A 24,587-nucleotide genomic window follows, 5' to 3' on the forward strand; every position below is an offset into this window, starting at 1 on the left:
TGTCTCTCGCTGAATCAGCTGTTTGGCTTCGCGCCTTTTTCATACATTTTACAGCATGAGCATGTAGAGTGCATTTTCACCGGAAAAGCAAGGGTCGCTACGTAAACATACCTGATAATTTTCCTAAAAGTTGTCCTCAAAATGTTTCCTAATTGGGTCTAATGTGGCGCACATTAAGCTTGAGAGCATCAACGGAGAGTGCCAGACAAAGAACAACCGAGTGTGTGTGCGTGCGAAGGTTTGAGAAAACATCAAGGTACAAATTTATTGTTTACTTAGCTTTGCTATGCTTTGCCAATTGTTTGCTGCAATTTTCTATCAATTCGGCTTTGTAATTTACCCGCTTGCTAAATAAAACACCCACACACCACACCACATCCGCACAACCAGAAAATATAAACCACAATGACTGATGTACAGAATCGTTTTACAAGTGAGCCAATCAATATCAACAGCATTGTTTCGACAACAACGACGAATGCGACATTAAGTCTAAGTCCCCTAACAACTCCACCAAAGAATGGGCAAGCTGTTGCATTGGAGGCGAATCCAACCTCGCCCTTTGTACTGAGGGCACCACCCAGTGCCAATTCCAAGCTGATACTACAGAACATGGAGGAAGTGCTGAACTCAGTGAAGAAAAAGCACCGTGAGAAACACAAACGCAAGCGAGAGCAAAAACGTCGCGCAGCACAGCTCGCCGAGGCCGAAGAAGTTCAAAAGAAAAAAGACGAAGGCCACGTGCAAATGGACAAAAAGCAGCCGCTACGTGAAAAAAGCGCTCAGGAGAATGGCGCTATTGCCAAAGCCAAGCCAGCACGTAAATCAAGCCCACTGAAATGCAGCACACCAGCACCGGAGCGCGAAAGCATCAGAAAACACTTTATGTCTATGCCGGTATCGAAGTCGCAAACGCCAAGCTCCCGCGCAGCAATAGAACCGGCAGATTTTGATGAGATACCGCAAACGCCCAAAGTCAGTCTACACAAGCCTACCAATGTCTTTGAACTGATGATGAATGCGCGCACCCGATCTCTAGGCACCAACGCCAATGGGCAGGAGCTGCCATTGTCCAGCGATAAAACAGACGCGAGCGAAACGTCAACTCCTCAGACTAAACGAAAACAAATGTTGCAGGATTGGAATGATCGCAAAGGCGGTGCTAAGCGCAAGTTGGCCGACGAAGCGCGTGGCGAGTACATCGAACATCAAATGGAGCAACGCACCAAGCGGTAAGTGAATAGTTTCAAACAATATACCTCCATTCAAAATTCATTTTGTAGGCTTAAGAAAATGTTGACCAAGCCCGATCAAGTGAAGGCAGCCGAGTCACAGCCTTCTTCAGCGCCCACAATAGGAGGAGTAAAACGTGCACGGGGGCGTCCGCGAACTCGCCGCCTTAGTTCACTGGATACGGATAAGTGTCTGCAGGACAACAATGAAAGACATGATGCGGAGACAGAGGAATTTCTGGCTAAATTGTCTTCGCCGACAAAGAAACGTGACAGTCTCCTAGGCTATTTTCCCAAGGTAGTCTCGCCCATGGAACTGGCTGAGAAACAAGCGCGCCCAACTAAAATTGATTCACAAATTGTGTCGTTGGAAACGCCCAAGCGTCGGACAAGGGGCATCAACAACAAAGCTGAGACGCCTGTTATTGAAAAAGAATCTGAGGCTGCGGCGGAAACGGCCCCACAAACGCCATCAGGTCGTCCTCGCCGTTCGTGCGCGGGAAAGGCACGCTACGATTACGATCTAGAGAAAAGTCCAACCAAAACTAAGGATGTTTCACTGCCAGTGACCTCAGCGCCTGCTGCGGACAGTTCTATCGAAATCATTGATCTCGACAACAGCAATCCTCCGTCGACGCCGAAGAAATTGGCGCCATTATTTATGCGCCAACTGCCCAAGCCGAGTCCCGATCCGGAGGCATTGCGGGCACGCCACGAATTTCTGCGCTCTGGCGTGCCAGATAAGCTCAAACAAGAACAGCAGCGCCAAAAGCAGTTCGAACAGTACTACGAGGACAGCTACGAGCTCTTTCCTAGCATTGCGCATGTTCCACAGCTTACGGCTGAGGAGAAAGAGCCAAATCCCAGGGAGGTTTTGCAATTGAAGCTGAGATTCGAGGATGTAATCGAGTCGACAACAGTTGGCAAACGTAAATCTAGAACGAGCATTTCCTTGGGCGGCATAACCAGCTGTACCAAACTGGACTTCCAGGGAAACAGGAGCGTTCAGCCAGGACGCAGACACCAAGCTCATCACACTGCGTACTCTCCACTGCCTGCACTTGAGAACAAGCGCGATATAGTTAAGTTGTGGAAGAATGAATTTAAGCAATTCCCCACCTTTAAGTGCTATAATCAGATGCGGGACAAGTATCGCTTCTTTAGCGTCCTTGATTCAGCTCAAGATACACAACAGGTGGGTGAATCCTTTGTGGTTACTCGAAGCACACGCCGCTCGCTCGGGCAGCAGAAAAATTTCGACGCCATGAGCTCCGAAGAAGTCAAGCCACCGGCCCTAGCACCGAATGGTGAACTGCTCTTCACTGAGAAATACAAACCACTAATGTTCGAGCAGGTTCTGGTGAATCTTACGCCCGTGCAGCAGCTACGCGACTTTCTCGCCCAATGGAATGGCGCCGGACAACGCAATTTGCAGATAGCTGACGATGTGTCCTTTGATTTTGGAAATGACTCCAGCTCCGTTGGACCCACAAGCAATGCTATGGTGATCTTGGGTCCCTGTTCTAGCGGAAAAACAAACGCCGTCTTCGCCCTGGCAAATGATATGAACTTCAATGTGCTGGAAATCAATGCCGGAATGCGGCGCACCGGCAAGAAACTGATACAGGAGCTGCAGGAGGCCACCCAATCGCATCAGATACGCAAGGATATTAAGTCAGCCAGCAGCTCAACAGCTAAGATGCAAATGTCGCTAAACGGGCTTCGTAACAAACGCCAGAAAAGCGACGCGGGAGACAGCTCTTCGAACAATGAGCTGAGCCAGAGCGTCCGCAAGTCGCTGATACTCATAGAGGACGCTGATATTCTGTTTGAGAACACGGATGCAGGCTTCACAGACGCTATTTACACTCTAGCGGCAAGCTCCAAGCGCCCAGTCATTGTTGTGGCCTCAGATCCCAATTGTGCGCATTTGCAGCGTCTCATGCAGCAGAACACTGTTGAGTTCCATGCGCCCAACGTGATAAATATATCAAAATATCTCGCAGTTCTCGCGCTCATGGAGAACTGCCCGACGCAATTGGATGAGCTGATCTCTCTGTATTTGTACAATGGCAAGAATTTGCGCAAAACCCTAATGGAGTTGCAGTTCTACATTCAAAGCGGCGGCGATCGACGCCAACATATTACGTCCAAATGCTCATCCCAGTCACCGCCAAAGGTGATGCGTTTGTCGGCAACTGAAGGCCTTTATTTGCACGAGCATATCTTTGAGTTCTACACGTGTGCCCAGAATGCAGAGCACCGTATTCCCTTCCCGGTGGACTTTCAATTGCTGCGCCTCAACCTTAACGATCTGTTGCATGTCTCGCCCCGTTTGCAGGCCCAATGCCCGACATCCGGGAACAAATCTGGGCCAATAGTCAAGCGGAAGTCTCGCTCGCCAAAGAAGGCGTGGCTGAGCAGTGCAACCCATATGATCGAGCCTTACACTGCGCCGATAAGCACGTTGTCGAAGTTTTATAAAATCTTATCGGCGGCTACGCTTGTGGATGCACGTCTGGATCGCAGGGATCGTCTCCAACCACATCTCACCGAGGAAATAGCCCACACCCTTGTCGAGTTGTCGCTAAAAAATAACTTGGGAGTGGAGGGGGGCTATTACAATTTGTTCGATAAGCCCGAGAAAAGGTAAGGAAACGAAAAGATCGTATAACTTCAGTATCTATAACATATTGGTGTACATGAGCTAGAATGTGAATTTGGAATTCGTTACCCTCCCTTTCCCCTTTTTTTGGTATTATTAATTCACTCCTTGTTTTCCAAATATCGTAACCAAACTTGTTATTATTAATTGTTATTAGTTTGTTTCAAATATTCGTATTCGACTTTTTAACCGATTCATTAATGGGTCCCAGCTTAATTGAATGAAATATCCAGGCAGATTTATTATACAAGGGTACAAGGATATACTAGTTATGTCGATATAGAATTGTTCATCTGTCTGTCCGTATGAACGGAAGGATGTTAGAATGTATATAAGGTAGAATAAGCACACTTTGTATTCAGATTCTGCTAGCCCAAGAAACGGCATGTATTTTTCTTTCTTCTGGTTCATTCTGTAAACGTTGCTACGTGTGTTTTTAGTTTAATTAATAGACCATCTCTCTTGATTTCAGACACAAGCTTTGCTCCCACCTCGGGAATTTTCAATTACGGACAACGAGCGCGCGTAATCTTGACTATGAGCCTGCCTTGCGCGCGATTTGTCGCAGCGAGAAACAACGCGCTGCAACGGAACGCCGGTCCAGTCGTTTCTACCATTATCTGCGCAATCATACGACCAACATGTGCAACTTTTCAACCGAGCCCTTCGATGAAGCTTGTGGTGTGTTCGAGGAGGATGCACAAGAGCAGACGAATCCAACGGCGTCGGAGACGGAATCGTCGTAGACTGGACATAGTTAAATTTATAGTGTTTAATTTTTTCGATTTCTAAAGTGGCACCAGCGTTATGCAACAGACAAATCATATAGAGTTACATATATACATATATATTTTTACAGTTTATTAACATGCAAAAGCATGTGTACGTTAGAGAAAAGTTGATCTTAATGCTACCATATTTATAAGTATATTCATAATTGTAAAGGTGTTTTAAGACACAAACGTGCATTAGATGAGTTAATTACTACAAAGCTACAGTTTACGTTTTGTTTATGCAAATAAATGATGCCCATAAAAAGTGAGAATCATCGAGCTGACTAGCTCAATCGTAAATACGCCTATTTAACTTTTGCGCCTTACATTAGACAAATATTTACAGATAAGACGACTTAACGGATAATACTGTGCTCTCCTTGACTTAGCAGCAACAAAATGTGCCACTTCCTTCTTTCTTCTGCTCCTGTACTGGAGTTTTTTGTTCCTTGGGCCCCGATGTCTCAATGGCCTTGCCATTGCTTGTGGGCTGTTGTGTGACCGCTACTTCACCGATTTTGTATTGCTTGAGGTCCTTTACGGCATCCGAGGAGTGACCGTATCTCAGTGAGGGCTGACTATGTTATGGAACCGCCAACTCGGCCCTCAAATGTTCTCTCGGCGGCTGCAATAAATTCTGTCGAATTTTGTCTGAGATAAGATTGCCTCTCGGCAAGTTTTCGATGCTGATTAGTTAATTGGTTTCATGTGTCAGTCGGCGCGAAAATTGAAGGAGAGAAGACGTCGTTGTATTTCCCTTGACACGCAACCCAAAACTGTTTGGGTTTGTTTTATGGGAGGGCCTCTTCAGTCTTCGATTTTTAACAATTGAATGTTATCGCTCGAAATTGAACATACTAGTTTGGGTTTAAAACACGCGTAATAATATGGAGGATAAGGTGCTTAGTCATTTTAATGGCTTGTCTGGGGAAATTTGCAGATAAGATGTACGTGAGCGTTTCACGTTCGTGTTAGACTATGACTTAGCATGTTGATAGAATTTTAGACTTCTGCATTGCATTAGGGTGTGTGATTAAGTATCAATACAGTGGGAATAGGCTACGGGGGACAAAAAAGCTAAACTATTTTTTAGATGCCTAGTAATTGTGGGATTGAGCCCTCTTCGTCTAGTAGGAAGTTTTGTGTCAACAATGGAGCTTTAATTACTTACAAAGCACGATCTTTAAGTATTCTTCTCTAATCGTTCGTTTGAGGGGAATTCTTGATGTGTGCAATAGCGAACTTCCTAAAATTGGTGATAGTAAAAAAAAAATGTCAAAATGTCTAGTCATTTACAAGAGATGATTAAATACGACGAGTCTTTAAAAACCTAATATTGAAAATTCCGCTTTCGACGATGTTTATCTGGCCTATAATTAAGGCTTTAGATTGAACTTAGAATTAAGAAAAGAGACAGGGCGGAGTTATTGTTTTTGCAATGTATTATGTATTTTTATTGTTTCAGTTTGAATTGAATTCAATGATTTTTATACCAATTTATTATAGTGTTTGGCTTTTAAAGTTATATACCATATACAATATATATATATATATTTTAATTCGTTTTTATATATGAGACAACAACAATAATAATAAGTATTAATTTAATATATGTATTTCGATTTTATGCGTAATATTTTGACGTTTGCGTTTGCTTAATGCGTTTTTAAAATTTCGCTAGTGTTTTATGCAAATTGCTTGCGTTTCGATCTCGCACCGATTCCGTCTCGGTTTCGGCATCTGTAATCGTGTAATCATCACATGATTTTGAAAATTTTGAAACGGTTAACAGTGCGAACGTAAACTGAAACGGGCACGGTGTTTAATTGCAGCTGCTTTCGGATGCAAAATGGGAGGACAGATCGGTTCGATAATTTGTTTTGGTATTTCTTTATTTTATTTATTAAAAAGGTGAATGTTATTTTGTGTTTATCGCATAACTATAAGTTACATATGTATCTGTGTTTATGCAATCTCAATGCGTATTTACAAATACGATTAAATGGGACTCCCTCAAACCTTAACCATTTTTGTGTTCCTAGGCGAACGATTTTATTTATTATTTGCATTTGCATTTGGTTTTGTTTTTTGTGTAATTTCATTAAAAATATCAGTCGACGGCTTCGCAATTTGAACGCAGCGTGTTGCGTTTCCATTTGTGATTTTTTGTTTTTTAAAGTTTACAAATACATATTTATTTTAAATTTAATTTACGCAGCAAAAATACTAATTACTTGTCAATGATTGTTGGCTTGAATTGAATTGGTTGTCATGTTGTCTATGTATTGTTTTGCTTCGATTCGATTCGTTTTGTTTCAATTAAAAGTTTAATCTCTAAATTAATTAATTTACTCGTAATCTCTAATCATAATAATGCGTAGACTCGTAAACTTCGTTTAGAATTTGAATTTAAAAAACATTATGCTTGGAGGTAGTTGAAATTAGGCCTATCATACGTAAATTATAAAAGATGACTTCTCAAGTTCTTCCTTCTTAGGCTTAGGCGCTGTTGGACTTGCAATGTTTTTACTCGTCTCGTGTTATTCTTTCTTTCTTCTCATTAATAATGGAATAATTATAATAATAATATTCTTCAAGTGACTACAGTTCTAATTTTATGCTATTTAAAGCGATCTCTTTCTTGATTTGAGCTTTTAAGAGCTGAATGGTGAATATGCGTTCGGGTATGTATTTAGGATTGCGTATTAGTTTTCAAATATTAGTCGTTTATGCATTTTGATAGACATCGAGATAGATTGAAATTGGCATTTAGGATTTGTTTCTCTGCTTAGTATTTTTATTTACTCGCTTATTCTTCTTTCTGTTTAAATTTTGGTTATTTTCGGGCTAAAGTTACATTTAAATGGATCGTAAGCTTTGAAACCATATAGTTTTGATGCGTTTTCCTCACTTGTATCTCATCAATTTGGGGCACGGGTTCTGGAGGACTTAGTACTTACGTAGCACATTGAAAACAGAACAGAACAGTTCATCGTCTCAATTAAAAGCTTGCATATTCTGAGGATAACCTTGTCACGTATAGAATAAGGTTATGCTTGCATTAAATATCGATTTTCATCAATTATATAAACAATATAAATATACAGATGTATGTTTCTATACTCGTATATACAGAAAGAAACCCTCAAACATAAAAAACAAAATGTTATTGAAGATTTTTGTTTTTAACGGCCTTTTATATTTTTGCATTTATTGCATCTCCATTTATATATGTTTTTTGTTTTCTGTTTTAAGAATTATTAATACTAAGCATAGCATTAATAATATAACGTATGTGCTTAGAAAATATGCATTGCTGCGTCTCACCGCATCCTTCATCCTCCTCTCTTAACACTTAACTTCATTCGCATTCTGATTCTGATTTTTATTCGTTATCAGCTATCTCTGCGTACATTTACAAAGCATTGATTAATTTGCGCTATTTGGCTAAACTAAAAATTAAATACATACACACATTTCTCTATATACAGTCCAGTATCGGTGCTGGAGGCTCCCCTCTCTTGTTCTCTTTCCTTATTTTTACATAACTAAAGAAATATTTTGTGTGTGTGTGTGTGTGTGTGTGTGTTTCTGTCTGTGTCGTTATAATTGTATTTATAAATTATTATTTAAATAAGCAAAAATATATATGTGTTATATGTTTATATTTATATATGTATGTATGTAAAATTTTCGGCTACATAAAATAAATTACACGTTGCCAAAAAATAAAAAGAAAGGACTAATCAAAAAACGAGGAACGCACACAAATTGCAATCAAACGAAATGTTTTACATTGTTTCTTTTAGCAAAACCCCCTTCAGGTGTACAGACGATAGGGGGTCTGAGAATCGTAAACTAAATTGTCTACAACAATTTGGAAACCGAATATGCATTACATATTTAATTTGGATGAACGAAAGTTTGAACAGAACAGAAATTATTCACAATAATGTTGTGGCAGTTCAGAACCAACGTCGTGTGCATATTGATAAGGCGTTTACATTTAAATTACAACTAGAGGCTAAACTGTTGTTGTTTGATTTTAAATTAATTACTCATATTTTGTGAGAGTGTATATCTGTTGGTGTCTGTCTCTGTTTTTGTCTGCATGTATGCGTGTGTGTGTGTGTGTGATTCAAAGTAAATTCTACAATTTCGTAGGTGACAATGGTTATGGTAATGGAAATGATGTCTGTAGTTTAACGCAATAATAAATTGCAGTGTTTTTTTTTTAAATAATTTTTTTTGTTTTAGTGCGGGCGTGGATGATTGTGGCGGCAGCGCAGCACTTTGCCGTATTTGTAACTGTTTAACTGTTACACTCCCCCATTCCCCCTCTCCTCCCCCCTCCCTCACCCTACCCCTTTCCATTCTTCTCATCTCTTTGTCTGCTCATTTACAAATTAAATTCTGACTAATAAACAGTCTTTTCGTACCAGCGCGGCGGTGGCGACCAGACCTACACAAATAAATCTGTTAATGTAACTTTAACTGTAAACGTAATGTAAACTAACATAAAACTTAACATGAGCTCAGTTATGAGTTGCCTGCGCCTGAACCGGCACAGTTGCTGCAGTTCCTGCTGTTGCAATTGCAATTGCAGCTCATCATGCTCGAATTGGAATTATTGCGACTCATTGTCATTGTCGTCGTCATCGTCGGCGGCTCAACACCAACAGTGGCCATGGAGGACGTTTCACAGGCAGCTGGTAAATTGCAGCTGCTGCTCTTGAGGAGCTGCAGGCCAGCTCCAATGGGCACAGACACGGACAGAGGTGGCGTGGGTATGCGTTCTGGTATGCTGGCGGTCGCTGCGGCTGTGGCTGTTATTGTGGCTGTGGCGGGCGTCCCAAGGCTGGTCAAGAGTTGTGTGGTGGGCGCCAAGCCGGCATAGATGCTCCCCGATGGTGCTGCCATAGTTGTTGCTGCATTGGCTCCAAAGCTGCAGGCGGTGCTCTTGAGCGTAGCGGCATTGGAGATGGGAAGTGTGGGCAGTGGTGCCGCTGCCAGCGATGAGGCCGACGAGGAGGTGGACACACACGATGACATGCCTGCCGAAGATGCCAGCGAGGAGGCTGATGACGACATGGACGCGGAAGAGGCGAGCGATGAGCCTGCTCCAGCAGCTAGCGTCGGTGAAACACCAGGGGCCGCTGTTAGCGCTGTGGGCGACTTGGGCGAGCTGATCCGTGAGAAGAACTTTGTTATGGCGTTGGGCTTCGATTTTGTTGCTGTGGCGGCGGATCCTGATGCGCCAGTCAAAGGGTACGTGGCACCAGCTGTGGATGCCGCATGCAGTGTGGACGCACTTGAGGAATTCAGGCGGTAGCTGGTGCCTGAACAGGCAGCAGAGATTTGTTCGGGCACGTCGCGCACTGTCTTATTGGGCGGCGGCTTTGTGTAGGAGCGCGTGATTTCCGATTGCTGTGAAGGAGAGAAGGAGGAGAAAATCAAAGATTAGCATCGCATTTGATTGCTGGCCAGCTAGAGGACTCACCTGGTAGCTGCTGCGTATCTGCAGATGACGGTCCTGCCCATACTCGCAGTCCGGCAGTGGCACGTGGTGCGGGCAACGTGGCGTCTGCTGCTGCTGCAGCTGGTATTGGTAATGTTGGTGATGCTCATTGCTGTGGCTGTTTAGTGAGTTGCACGAGGATGTCGATGTCGTCGATGTGGAGGAGTTGCTCTGCATGCCACCTTTGTAGCTCCCACTACCTGTGTTGCCGTACTTGAGTGTGGTTGCCTCAATGCCACCTCGCGCCACATTGTTGCCGTAGTTGTTAATACTATTGTTGTTGTTGCTGCCCAATTGTTGTTGCTGTTGCTGTTGCTGGTGACTGCCACTAGCGCTTGAACTGTGCGGAGTTGTCATGCGTTGTTGTTGCTGATACAGATGGTGTTGTTGTTGGTGTTGATGGTGGGAATGTTGTTGCTTATTGTGATGTTGCTGTTGGTGCTGATTGTTGCCACTACTGCTGCTGCTGTTGCTACGAATCACAGTTTCGCCGCGTGCTGCCAAAAGCTCACGTGCTTGGAGCGTATCGACGCGCACTCTACATATAAATTGATCCCTATCGAATGCAAGAATATTATTACATATATACATATGTACATGGTGTTGTTGCTGTGAATGCGCCACTCACCTATCATCGGGTTGTGTGCTCAACGATGTGCGGGACGGAACGCGGAGCCGCTCCATTCCCGCGCAGCCGGCCGTCTGTACCGATATCATCTGCAAGAGAAAAGCAAATATTATTGATCTATATTATTATTGATTGATCAACTTGCAATTGCAACCTCTCACATGGCAGCTTATGATACAAATCGAGCAATTTCATTTACTAAGACTTTTGAAGACTGACTTTCCATAATCCCTGGCTGCGACATCCCCTTGCTTTTGAAGTTATACACAATTAAATTTTTACTATTTACTTAGGATTTGAACGTACTCTCCGTTCTTTTATAGAATGTGCATGTAATATGACTTTACTTCACAAAACAGTAATACAGAGGCATTAGAATGATTTACTTGTTCTTTTTCTTTATCTAAATACAAGTATGTATCTCTTAGATCATCTTTGTGTTTCTTATTCTGCTCAACACCGCCCCTTAGATGAGAAAGAGCGTAGCGACTAACGAAAACTTATGCTCCACAGAAGACAAACTGCAAAGATTCTTTATAAAACAATGGAGGGCAAGATCAGGGGAGTGGTTGAGTATGTAGAATCAACAGGTTTATTTTTCGAAAATTTCAGTTTTATAATTCTTATATAATCTCATGCATATAGATACAATTCTACCATTGGTTCTGCACTCTCTCATCTTGACAGGACTCCACCTCCTCGACAGTTTGCTTGCGCTGCATCATGAGCCAAGCCTTGTTCACCAGGGTTCGATCTATCGTATAGGTCCTACGAATATTTTCCACAATGTACTGATTCAGCTCGATCTCAAATCGCATTTCATTCAGACTTGTTGGTGCCTTCTGCAGCGGCCTTAGGATGAGGCGACCCAGATATTTTAGATTTTTACGCACCATGAACGGTTCATCGATGAAGAGCACTGTCTGCAGCCACGTCGACTTTAGACGGGATTTCAACCAGGGATTGCAGCTGAGTGTGAGTGGCATGTGGGCTCGACTGAATTCGACATCGAAGTACAGGACGAAGCATTCCAAGTACTGTTCCTCCTGCACCTGAAGGTGCACAGTTCGATCTATCTGCAAGTCCTCTACAGTCGCTGTTGTAAGGTCCAGGCTTAGTACATTGTGCGCCAGGGTGAGTATTCGATTGGGGGTCACCCTCACGTATCGGGGCTCCGCGAGCGAATAGCGACGCATTATTGACATTTTCATATCGTAGACGTCCAACCACCAGTTGCAGCGCTGGTTCTTCATCACTTGCTCGGCAGCGCCAATCAGATAAAGTCTGCCCAGGTCTGGCAGTATAAAGCCACCCGGCTTAAGCCAGCGATCGCGGGCCTGCAGCACCTCTAAAATTTCCGACTCGTAAAGCAGGCAGTGGCCCATCCAGCAGCAAACTATGCCATCGACGCCCTGCTCCTCTGGAAGGTGAATGTCAGCGACGCGCCCGTGCATAACATGGACGATGTTCTCATATCGATTGCTCTTCACCACCAATTCCGCATAGCCGGTTACCTTTGAATGGTCCACAGCATAGACGCGTGTGGCACCGGCACGTGCCGCCATCAGTGCCAGGGTTCCGGGTCCACAGCGCAGAACAAGTATGGTGCGTCCTTCGAAAAGATGTCGGTTCTCCCCGATGATCTTCTGGAAGAAATCCATGTGTTGCTGATCCTTCTGGGTCATTCGCATGAACTCAATGTGCGCCGAATAGTCCTCCCGGAAGTCGGCCGAAGTCATTAGATCAACTTGGGCCAGCTCGGGCGGTACATAACGGTGTGGTGAGCTCAGCAGGCACGGAACTGGAGCCCCTTTGCGTTTGTCCCCATCACCACTGCTAGCTGTGCCCAACTTCTCAGCCCCAACCTTAGGTGTCCGATTCCTCTTCAGGATTGTTTTTTTTTTCTGGGCCTCAGATTGTTTTGAATCGACAACGTTGCGATCTTGCCACCGTAGTCCAGGAGAGGAATATTCTTCTTTGCACCCGTTCTCCATTGATTTCTTCGATGACGGCTCCATCTTCTTGGCAGCATTTTGAGCATCCCAAATGGCGATTTGGCCATAAAGTTCATACAGCTCTGATTTATCAATATTTGTATTAGCATGCATTTTAATGGAGGAATGCACGAAGCTTGTGACTTCGTTGGATTCTTTTTCGAGTTGGGAGTTTGAGGCATTAAGGCCGACGGAAGCTAACTTATGTGATAGCTGCCGCTTGTTACGACATTTTTTGCCCATTGTTGTGGAGTTCAATGAAAAACTGCACAATGACAAATATATGTAAGCTTTACAATTGAGCAAACATCAATTTACCGCAAAAACCTACCATTTATCGGCTCTATCGATACCTTTTCAGTGAGGAAGTTGCCATGCAGTTCGCATATTTCAAATCATTCCGTTACGTTTATTGTCACAGTAACTTTATTTCCTTATCGTTCCGTTACATTGTACAGTATAAGTAATTTGTAAGGTGAAAAAAATGTTTTGATTTTTGTTGGCCTTTAAAGCGAACTGCTTAGCATATAGAAGACGTTACTTGAGGCACAAGCACAAACAAAACATTACGTTACGTATATACATACATATGTAACTTCCACAAATTTCCACCCAATAGTGAACATGTTATATCATGAAAATACTGTTTCAAATCCAAAGTTGAAACACCGTGACGCCTATGCTTTCAAGTGCAATGTCTAAAAGTTTCCGATTACCTAATTCTGTTTTTACTCGGTAGATTGGTTCTAGAAAGTCGTGTAAAAAAACCGTGTAAGCAAATTAAAATACATTAATCATATGTTATCATATATAAAATTTTAAATTTTCAAACCGTGTTAAATCAAATCCGTCCAAAAAAAATACCGTGTAAAAACATAATTAGGTGTGTCTGTGTGTGCAGACTATTTTGTACATACTTTAAATATTAAACAATTCTTAATTGAAATTAATAACGAATTAATGCAAATTAGTCTGAAAATATGTACCTACATATGTATGTATGTACATATGTACCATGTATCTGTTGCTGTGTGTGGCCAAGGAACGCCGACGTTGATAACATGCTTCAACATGTCCCGCCTCGCACATCCGCGTACCCCGTTCGATTGATGTGTTCAAGTGAGCGTGACAAATGACAAATTTTGCAAATATTTGCGTTGCAGACTTTGTTGGTCAGCGTAAATTATAAAAATGTGTATGCATACATACATATGTACATATGTGTGTACCCATATACATATGTACATATGTATGTGTGTAAGTGTATACAATGTATATATGTATGTACGTACATACATACATACATATATGTATAGGAGTCTATGATGTCTTTGACTATGGCTGCGCTCAGTTAAGTTGCTGTTGTTCAAGTATTCTATGATTTAGATTAACTGCTGCTAAATTATAACCAATTTGTTTTTGTGTTTTGTATTCGTGTTGGTTTCAATATCGCCTTCCAAGTGGTAATCTGAGTCTCTGTAGTTACCCCATTCTCCAGTTATACACAAGTATGTACATACATATGTATGTATGTGTGTGTATGCATACATACATACATATGTATGTATAAGCAGACTGCTGACACAGCGCCCGTGCTCTTGCCTTGAAAATTAGGTTAAAATGTTAACTCAAGCGTTGCTGAAATTGGTAATAACCTTAATTCTGGACAAAAGCACACCTCTGACGCAAAGTAGCTGTTTGTTTTTAGATGGTAGTCATTGGTCTAGTTATGTTCATATGTATGTACATATATACACAGTGAACACAAGTTAACGATTGTCTGTCTGTTTCCTGTTGGAGTACATACATACATTCATATATCTTGAAAATAAAAAAAAATAATAATAATAATATTATTTGTAACTATCAATAACAGAACAAACGTGTATTGATTTAATTTTTGGTGAGTATTAGTTTATGTTACCACAAATCACGAACTAGTGGCTCATCTCTAGTAGGGGTTTATCTCATGTTTCTGTTGCTACTCGACTCACATAATGTGCTGGCAACACCGAAGCCGCAGCTGACGTTTGCGTTAACTTTGACGTTGACGCTGACCCAACGTCTGTTTGTTTGCGTGGTTTGCTTCTTTGCTTGTTTACACAGCCCTTCTGGCCAAATTAGAACACAAACAACACATTGCCAAAAAAGAATAACACAACAACTATGTACAATACATACATACATATGTATGTATGTACACATGTATCTACGTACATGTGCATATATACATATAAATACATTAATACACATGCATATGCATTTACGTATATTTGCGCGAGTAAATAGAGCAGCTGAAAGTAAACAGACACTTGACTTTGTTATTTCGTTGTTCCTTTCTGGCTTAACAGCACTTGTTTGCTTATGCTAATTAGAATTTACTAGTAAGTGAGCGCAACAGCTGTTCTCTCTCAGCATTGGCCCAATTACCTGACATGGTCTAGTGTTGGTAAATGCGCAAAGAAACGAACATTTTTGTATATATATGTACATATGTATGTATGTGTGTATGTACGTGTGTGTTGCAAAGAAAAAATATCTGCAATATTAATTAATTTATGCGTGTCTGGGTCTGTGCGTGCGTCTGGCATAGATAACGGCAATAATAACGAGCTAAGAAGTTAACTTCGTCTGCACCGAAGCCATATACCCTTCACTGTGACGTATGTAAACACTATGCATCAACAACTTTATTCGTCAAAATATTTACATATGATTGATATATCCTATAGAAGATTAGAATATAGAAGATTTATATAGGTACATATATGCACCTCTTTACCTAAAACATGTTGCCTACCATTTTGCCTATGCTAAAAGCATACTCCGCAAAACCAAAACACCCGTCATTTTCAATGAAGGGTGCAAAGAGCGCCTGCTTGGCATAGGCGAAGCTCCAAAGCGTTTAACAGCAACAGCGACGGGCAGCATGTTAATGCCAACAGCGTTGGCGTCGGCGTCGCCGTCGCCATCAACAGCGCGCGAAAGTGTCGGGCGTTGGAGCTTGCGGCATTTCCAGCTGTATTTGTATGTGTGTGTTTGTGTGCCACGGCGTGCGCTCACACGTACACATACACATACACGTACACGTCCACATTTAATAATCAAATTGAATTATTCATTGACTAGCGGCAAATAAAATTCGATTAAAACATGCCGCTAAGAAAGTCGTCTGCCGTCGTTTATGCTTACGCCTAGGGTTATTAGCAGCAATTGTGTTTGCAATTGCGTTGGCAGCCGCCGGCAAGCACGGCCCACGCGTTTCCATTGCTAATGTTGTTGTTGCTGCCATAATTGTTGGCTCTGCCTGCTGTTTGTTTGTCTGTCTGTCTGGTCTGTCCCTGTTCTTGTTTCTAAATCTTGGCGAAAAAAAGATGATAGATCAAAAGCCGACAATGTTAGAGCTTACTGTTCGTGTACTTGTATGTGGCGTGGGAGCGGAGGCAGGGCTCGGTCACACATTTGCCACTACAATAGTGCACAATCGTAATAATATTGCGATGTAGGTACATATGTACATACATATGTATGTATGTATGTATGTACTATGTACATATGTGTGTATTCATTCGCTGCTTATAATTATAATGCTGTTTGTCGTGGGCACAGCGCTTTGCAAAAAAATATGAAAAATGAAATACATGTCAGCACAGCAACCAACAATTTGTCAAAGTCTTTGTCGTCGGCGAGCCGCGGCTGACAGCTGAGTGCGCTTCGTGTACGTAATTGTTGTTGCTGTTGCGGTTATTCCTGTGCAACATGTACACACACAGGTTGTTCACGGACTCCCAACCAATTATACTAAAGGCTTATAAAAATTGAATTCATCTAATGGCAATTCAAATGGGTTTCCTTATAGCCCTCTTATGACACTGCATTAAGAACATGAATAAACATGAACTGGCTGTGTAAAAGAGAACAAACCGACAAACCGAAATAAGCAGATGTTGCAGTATAACAACAATTTTCTGCAACTGACTGTTTTTATATTTGCATATATAACGAAAAGTCCAAATTCCGATTTAAAATCCTTGAAGCTCTTCTCATACTAAATATGTAGTTAAACCATAGATGGAATATAATTTAAGGATTCCAAAAGAATACGAAAATAATACAATAATCTTGTCTTCGTCTTGCCATACTGATCAAGACAGGGGATCTGCCTCGCCTTCTTCTGACTGTTACACACCTTTCGGGTATTATTGAGATGTAGAGTTCAAAAGGTTTTCCTTGGAACACCACAGTTCCACGAATGCTTTAAAAGCCGATTTTGCAGGAGCTTTTCCTATTTCTTCTATCTTCTACCACTCGCAAGAAAACAATTAAAAAAACGTTCTCGTATTTATTCTATTCAATTATTATAATGCTGCACTTTTAAAGTTGGCCAATGGAGTAGTTAGCCGTGGAATGCGGAAACTGCATTAGTCTCGAACGTTCTGGGAACCGATTTGTTAAAGAGTGCATGGCTTTAAGTACTGAAGTAAACAGTCCATTACAGTTATGAAGGAAAAGAGCACGCGGTACGCACTTAACGCAACCTTTACTGGATTTGGTTTCGCCACAAAAAGCCATAAGGAGTCGGCGGTGGCGGTGGTTTCGCTAATGAGCTTGAACCAAGCAACCGCAAAGACATACCGTGGGCGAACATATAAACACATACATGTACCTATGTATGTATATATGTAGAGAACGCTCCACACGCCGCTAAATATCGCTCGAGTACACACACGCACAGGTGAACGGAGACAGGTGGCACAGCTGATGGTACAGGTGTATTATATCTTGGTATGTACTATATGTATGTATGTATGTGTCTTGTCCCTCCGTGTTCTATCATCAAAGCAAATCGAGCGCATTTGCCATAAAATCCCAATAAAGCATGCCCAAGGCCAGGCTAAGCGCACTTGAGTCCAAAAGCAATACGCAAATGCAAAAATAAATAAATCATTTTAAAGGCAAACTCTCTCACAATCACAAACAGAAACACACACACACACACTCCCACCCACACTCGCAAACAAAGGTATATATGTATGCATGTATATATGTAGATAGAGACGTTGTTCGTCGCTATCGTTATTGTTATTCTAATGTATTATTGAAATGGCCTGGCGCAACAGGAAAATTGAATTTGCTGTCATTATAATAAAGACATGATGAAAGTAGCTCGAACATCAGCCAGGCAGTGATAAAAATTTAATGCCAAACGGCACTCACACACACACACACACACCCATCTTTAATACATATACTTATATATATATACATATATATTTATATGGGCACATATAAAGACAAAAGCCAACAATTGTCAGACGCGTGCTGTTGTCTTGTGTTGGATGTCTATCTATCTAACCATCCAGCAGATACAATAGCAACCTGGCTCATAGACGGCAGACGCAGCAAAAGTGGCAGCGACGCTAACGCCAAAGCCAAAGCCAAAGACGATGACGACACGTCCAAACAAACGATGTGCACGCGTCGGAGCCAAGCGAGATATGGCAACTGGGACGGGGACTTGGAACCGGGAGTTGCGAAAGCAAAAGCAGCCATAGGCGTAGAAGGGCTGGCTAGAGGGTGTATGGTGAAGATATTTAATAAGGCGCATCTTTAATATCGTTATAATTAGAACGTGCCTTTTTATTATTACTAGCGCATATGCTTAGCTCGAACATGTCGCAAGAGAATTGTCCTCCACTTTCTTAACGGCTAAGCAAGGCCAAATACTTTCTAATTTCTCTTGCAAAAGTATAGCAATCCAGTAAACATGCTCACATGTCCAAAGTTCTGGAAAACTTTGACATTAACCTGATATTTTCATTTCGGCGATTAAGGGCTCTTTGCAAACAAGATTTTCTATTTAATAAATTTACGATTATTCATATCGAACTCGACATGGCATTTGTTGTGGTTAATAGTAAGAACATTTTTTCTTTTATTTAGATCTCTCGCTTGAATGGAAGACTCGAGTTTGAATAGTTTCGGCAAATTTCTATCTAAAACATTTAAATATTCTCGGGAAAAAGGAATGCATATTTTCTGGAGTAGCTTTGTATTCTACGCCCATGACAACAGCCATCGCAAGCTTCCCGTCCACACACACTTACATGCGTATATATATAGAAATATATATATTGCATAATAGTAGAAGGTATAGAGCAGCCCAAACAGGCGCGGCGCGTCATTACATAAGCCCAAAGGAGAGGCGACAGCAACCCAACCAGCGACGCAGTCAAAGCAATTTAAAGATGTCTGCTGTGAGCAAGCGGAGCTGCTTTGCTTCAAGGACTTTTTGCTGCCACCCCTCCACTACAAAATTACTACCTACTGCCTGCCTTTCAGCTGGTCTTCTCCTCTGCTTGTCTGTCTGTCAGTTTTTCTTTCCCTCTGTCTGTGTCGCTTCGTCTTTCTGTCGGTTGCCCGTTTGCCTGTTGTCTGTTAAATCGTGGGTGCCTAGTCTGTGGCGTAGGGACAACAAATAACACAAAAAAAAAGGAAAAACTCGTAGGCGTTGCGCAGTAGGCGCTCAGAGAAGAAGAAGAGGAATCAGAAGCCACAGGGATGTGAATGCAGGCGCAGGAAAATGTTTTCAAAGCATAAATGCCAAGTAAAAAAGGGACTGAGAGAGGGATGCAACAACAGGCACAAAAGGTTCGCAAAGTTTCGACACGTGTAGGAGGGATCTGAGTGAGCGGTTTAATGTTTGCCGTTTTTTTTCTATACATATATTTTTATATGCATAGTATATACGAAAGCAACATATTTTATTTATTAAGAGAAGTTACACATTTCTCATGTGCCCATTAATTTGAGCACTTGGGAAGTTTTTGATTAGATAGGGCTATACATACTACAGTTTCCGCATGCTCCTAAAAAAGTTTGGCCTTAACCCAAAAAGCCTCAGTCTTGAGTCTCATTTCCGTCAATTACATACATACATATTGTTTTGCCAATATTCATTCTCTCAGTATCATGTTATTGCTCTACAAATACTTTATTTTACTAAGAATTTCGTAATAAGTTAATTAGCTTAGCAACTGATTGCGTTTGCTCTTAAATTTATTTAAAAAGATTTATCCTAGTCGTAGGTAGGGACGGACAGAAATTCACTTTCACTTTTCCGTCTCCAACGGCAAGTGTTATAAACATTTGCCCAAAAGTATGCAATGAAAATGTTGATCACGCTTCTGTAACCATTCAGGCAATGATCACGAAATGAAATATAAATACTTACGGGTACAGAATGTTCCGGCTCTGTTGGCAAAAGTCTTGTTCTTGTTGTTGCTGTTGAAGCTGCAGCTCTTGTTGTTGTTGCTGCTTGATGCTCTTGCGCTGAAGTTGGTGTTAGTGGCAGGGCCAGAGCAGCGACGGCGGCGGCGGAGGAGGCGTTGGCGGCGGCAGCTGTTCTAGTTGCTGTTGTTGTCGCCTCGTCCTCGTCGTCGTCGTCCTCGTGATGGCGGCTGTTGGCAACAATGTTGCTGCTGCTGCTGTTGCTCTTGATGTTGCAGTTGCTGTTACTGTTGCTGCCACTTTGCTGGCGCCGTCTGCTCCTGCTCCTGGTCCTCTTCGAACGTCGTTTTTGACGTATTCTGCTACTACGATAGGCAATTAGGGCAACTACAGCGCTGCTGCATGCAACGCATACGCTAACCCCAATGGCGATAAGCAAGATGCGGCCTGCAATTGCACGAAGGAATGTTGAGACTTGTTATTAAAATGATCACATAGCCTTTAATTACACATAAACTATTTTGTTACGCTACTCCGATTGCTGAATTATAGACACATGTATGTATGTATGTACATATGTATGTATGTCTGTACATGTATGTATTCATTTATTTTTTAATATGTTTACTTTTAATACAAATAAGAGTCATTCAGATAGATAAGTAAAAAACACACATATGCATGTACATATAGTATATTGATTATTAAATGCGACGTAATGGAAACGTTTGGCAAACACTCTGCTACATTTACATTAACTTAACAGTTGTCTGTTAAGGCTGTAACAGCTTTTAAGCAGACACACGTAAAATTGAAAGTGAATTGCGGCGCAAAAAGCGTATGTCCAACAACAAATACCGCAATAGAGGGAATGTGTGCAAAATTCAAATAGAATTAACAAATTTTCGTTTAAACTATAAATAGCGACGACGGCGGCGGCGCGAATAACAATGAAATATACAAAATACATTAGACTTCGTTGCCCGATAGACATTCGCCAGTCTGTCTATCTGTATGTGTATGTGTGTGTATACGGCTAGACTAGATAGCAGACGATTTAAGTGTTACATACATACATATGCATATAGGCGAGCAAACCGATAAACAAACCAAGCAGTCAGTCAAGTCTGCCAAGCCGACAGAAATACAGACCGACCGACCAATAAAACTGAGGCCGCGGCTGCAGACCCTGCAACAGGCATTTACAGGCGCTTGCGCAACAAGATTTTACATCAATGTACATATGTTTGTGTGTGTGCGTGTGTGGGAATACATTGTATCATGACTGCTGCGGTTGTCGTCTGATATACAGTTACAATAAAAACAACAACAGCCACAGACGACAAAATAGCGTGACAAAGTAGACGCAGACAAAAGCTCACATACATATGTATAGTACATATGTTCATATGTGTATATTGTAGATAAGAGCACATGATATATGACAGAAGTCGGCAAACGCTCGTAGATCGCAATCCAGACAGATGGCGACTGACTAACTGTGTGTCTGAATGACGAAAGTACAACTAGCATTGAAAAACGAAAACTATTTACCTTTCCAGAAGACAGATGGCTGATTTGCCAATTTATAGTAAATATTTATGTTGTTGCTATAATATTTCTGTTATTGTTACTGTTATTACTTGTAAAGATACACTATAAAGTTTGTTCGCCTTGCAAATGCTGAACAGTTTAGTTATGCCCATTTCGATTATCTCCTAAATAAAAAAAAAACAATTCTCGCAAATACTTGTTCATTTGATCAGTTGTATTAACTCAGTTCAAATCTCTCTTGTCCACAAGGCCACCCATTAAATTATTTTGAAGGTCAGGAAATACACATGTATATTTCTGCACTTTAATGGAACACAATATCGAACCAATGAAGTAATGTTGCAATAATAATAAGTTAGAGCCGTGCTTGATTATTTGGATTACAAGTACATAGTCTTATTTTATTAGTTTCTAACACCAAATACTAAAAATAAAATATACATACAAGTACATATTCAGTTGGTTACATTAAGCGAAAGTTGTCGATAAATTTGTGGTGGGGAAGATGCCTCATCAACAATGACAACAACAATTCACCTTTACTGCCAACGATCGTATCTGTTTGGCAGTCTGGGGGAAAACACAAGCCCGCATTTGGGTTCGACTCCAGTAATTTACGATTACTTACTGTAACTACTTACTGGACAAAATAAAAAGTTGCAAAATTAAGCACAGGTACGAATTGTACTACTTGTATATATACAGGTTTCAAATGCCAGACAGTTGCGCTATTTTTTCAGCGAAAAATTTAATCAACTAACAAAAAATTTAAAAAAAATCTGAAAAAAATGTCAACAATGTCTGTCTGCATGGGCCTGTGTGTGTTTCGGATTTCGTGTGCGCGCGTGTATGTTTACTTGCACTGTCTGGCTCCAACTTTACAGCCCCCGACAACAAAAGCAAAAACAACAACAAGTGGCACTTTAGACTTTTGCGCGCTCATAGCCAGACGGTCGCTTGCGTCTCTCTATGGCCCGCGCCCGTGCCCGTGCCCGCGCTCGCTCCCGACCCCGTCATCAACCCAGTCAGCAGACAGGTGACTCAACCGGCTCAGCGCAGTTGTGGCCGTCTGCCATTCTTCTTGTTGTTGTTGCTGTTTTTTTTTTTTGTATTAATCGTGGCCGTTGTTGTTGCTGTAATTTTTTATCGCAGGTGAATGATTGAGTGCGTCTGCGCTGTCGCGGTAAATGTAGATAAGAAGGCATACATACATACATACATACATACATACATACATACATACATAAGCACACACTTATGTACATACACACGCATGTACATGTGCATGACTTCATTCTCTAAAGAGAGCAGGGAATGCCTAAATGCCAGGTCTAAACAGCAACCCCGAATGTAAGCGATTAAGAGAGGACGGCATATTGGTTCGTAAGCTTAAATATTCTGATGCGTCACCAAATAGGGACTGACTTTGCTTTCAACAGCTTCTTAAATTTAAAATATATGTTTGGTTTTGTCATAAGTTTTGAGTTCTGAGAGAGTGAGAATTTAAAAGTTTACGAAATGCGATAGGATACGGTGTTGGTTCTCACACTTCAATATCACGATACGACATTAAATAGGTGCTTATCTATATAATATATTACTGACTTCTCGCCTCAAGCATTTAAAAATTAGCTTGATTTCGGGCCATCTGTTCATCTGTTTTTAAAGAGAATGAAAACTTGGGTGTTTCCAAAATGCGAAAGCATAGAGTAAGACGTTCTATTGCGCAGATTTTCTGATAATATTCAAATAAGGATTATGTTTCAAGCCCTTGTTGTACTATTAATAGTATGTAGAGAGTCTTCGAGTTTTTGAAAATTAACTCGGTTTTGGATCACGTTAAAAATGTTTCTGGGAGAGTCATAAAAGTCACCCCAACATTAAATGCTGGAAATGTTTTAATCGATTTCTTCAATTTGAATGAAAAATGTTAAGGTAAAGATGTTTTAAGCACCCCTCCCATAAATCAGAAAATGAATAAACTGAGTCAAACGAATTCTAGAAATTGTCACTTTGTTGTCACATTTTGATGGCCTCATTTCCTGTTCCCTTTTCGTCGTCTCTTTTCCCAGCCCTTTTCTCAGTTCTGTATCATGCGATGGCAAAGTCTAGCCGTTGCTTGCCACCTATTAATAAATACATACGAACATACTACAAAATATATATACACTTTAATTTTTATAATAATATTGTTATTGCGTGAGAAGCCAATAGCAGCGGTAGCGGCAACATTGTTAAAAAAAAACAAAAAAAAACATCCAATGTGTTTTGATTTAGTTTCAATGTTTATTCAACAATTTAGCAGCAGTTTGGTAGCGCAGCAGCAACAACAACAACAACAAGTAAAACGCGCCCAGACGGCGCGCAGCCATTTATTTGCTTTCGAATGTTAACTTGTGGAAGAGGGGAAGTGCGGAGGGGCGTATTGCAATTGGCAGCCAGTACAACCTGCTGCTGCTGCTGTTGCTATTTGTATAATTCGAAACTGCTTTTATTGCTATTTTTAGTTACATGCAACTTTAAGTGGGCAGACAGGCGGTCATTTGGCGATTTAGCTAGCAGCTGGCAACCATAAGACGACACGCGTCTGGGCAAACTTGTTTGCTTCTAGCCGCGTTAGGGGGCAGTCGGCTATTGGCGCATAAGTACGGGGCGTCGCTAAAACAAAATTCATAGCTTCAAAATACTAAAAAGTAATCATGGGAAAGCAATAGATATATCGCACATGTAGAATCATGAAATCACTATCTGAATAATTTTTTTTTAGCTAACAGTTGAAATGAATTGATAAATGTATTTTCAATATTTTCGATTCGGCGGCAGTCATTGATCAATAGAGTAGGATTTGCGCTCGGCAATCGATAACTAATCAATAGCTAGACTAAGTTTGAATATCCGATTTATTTATTTATTTGTAGATAGATATACATATGTATTTCGCAGCACATAACCGCAATAATTAATGGATTGGTAATTTCTCTCATTTGTCCAAT

General features: G+C 41.3%; 3 protein-coding genes across 5 annotated transcripts in view; 1 reads left to right on the top strand and 2 right to left on the bottom strand.

Annotated features, from left to right (window-relative positions):
* Window positions 1–38: 38 nt before the first annotated feature.
* On the top strand, window positions 39–4,942 carry LOC115632715. Of its 3 annotated transcripts, none has more exons than XM_030529958.1 (4): window positions 39–256; window positions 456–1,232; window positions 1,284–3,881; window positions 4,370–4,942. In XM_030529958.1, the coding sequence occupies exons 1-4, from the start codon at window positions 162–164 to the stop codon at window positions 4,641–4,643; spliced, it is 3,744 nt and encodes a 1,247-aa protein (XP_030385818.1). In that variant the 5' UTR covers window positions 39–161; the 3' UTR covers window positions 4,644–4,942. The 3 variants fall into 3 exon arrangements, with proteins under 3 accessions (XP_030385818.1, XP_030385819.1, XP_030385820.1); XM_030529960.1 differs by having other exon boundaries at window positions 207–256; window positions 391–1,232; XM_030529959.1 differs by having other exon boundaries at window positions 134–1,232.
* Window positions 4,943–9,049: 4,107 nt separating this feature from the next.
* LOC115632716 (putative GPI-anchored protein pfl2) overlaps window positions 9,050–24,587 on the bottom strand; it is a 36,297-nt gene continuing 20,759 nt past the window's right edge. The window contains exons 2-5 of the mRNA XM_030529961.1: window positions 20,045–20,487; window positions 10,817–10,905; window positions 10,171–10,744; window positions 9,050–10,097 (exon numbers count right to left, since the gene is read on the bottom strand). Of these exons, the coding sequence (XP_030385821.1) occupies window positions 9,210–10,097; window positions 10,171–10,744; window positions 10,817–10,905 (1,551 nt within the window). The 5' untranslated portion in view covers window positions 20,045–20,487 and the 3' untranslated portion in view covers window positions 9,050–9,209. The remainder of the gene's footprint in view (window positions 10,098–10,170; window positions 10,745–10,816; window positions 10,906–20,044; window positions 20,488–24,587) is intronic.
* LOC115632609 (protein arginine N-methyltransferase 1) lies at window positions 11,470–13,053 on the bottom strand. Its single transcript, XM_030529837.1, has one exon. It carries the CDS (start codon window positions 13,051–13,053, stop codon window positions 11,470–11,472), a length of 1,584 nt encoding a protein of 527 aa, XP_030385697.1.

Source organism: Scaptodrosophila lebanonensis, unplaced genomic scaffold, assembly GCF_003285725.1.
Source record: "Scaptodrosophila lebanonensis strain 11010-0011.00,11010-0021.00 unplaced genomic scaffold, SlebRS2 tig00001415-arrow-pilon, whole genome shotgun sequence".
Lineage (NCBI taxonomy): Eukaryota > Metazoa > Arthropoda > Insecta > Diptera > Drosophilidae > Scaptodrosophila > Scaptodrosophila lebanonensis.

Bases quoted from the DNA above. Each gene is read 5' to 3' on its own strand.
- LOC115632715 (XM_030529958.1), top strand. From the start codon at position 162: ATGTGGCGCACATTAAGCTTGAGAGCATCAACGGAGAGTGCCAGACAA. The intron at 257-455 runs GTACAAATTTAT...CAATATCAACAG, and splicing joins AGGTTTGAGAAAACATCAAG to CATTGTTTCGACAACAACGA. The intron at 3,882-4,369 runs GTAAGGAAACGA...TCTTGATTTCAG, and splicing joins TTCGATAAGCCCGAGAAAAG to ACACAAGCTTTGCTCCCACC.
- LOC115632609 (XM_030529837.1), bottom strand. From the start codon at position 13,053: ATGGGCAAAAAATGTCGTAACAAGCGGCAGCTATCACATAAGTTAGCT.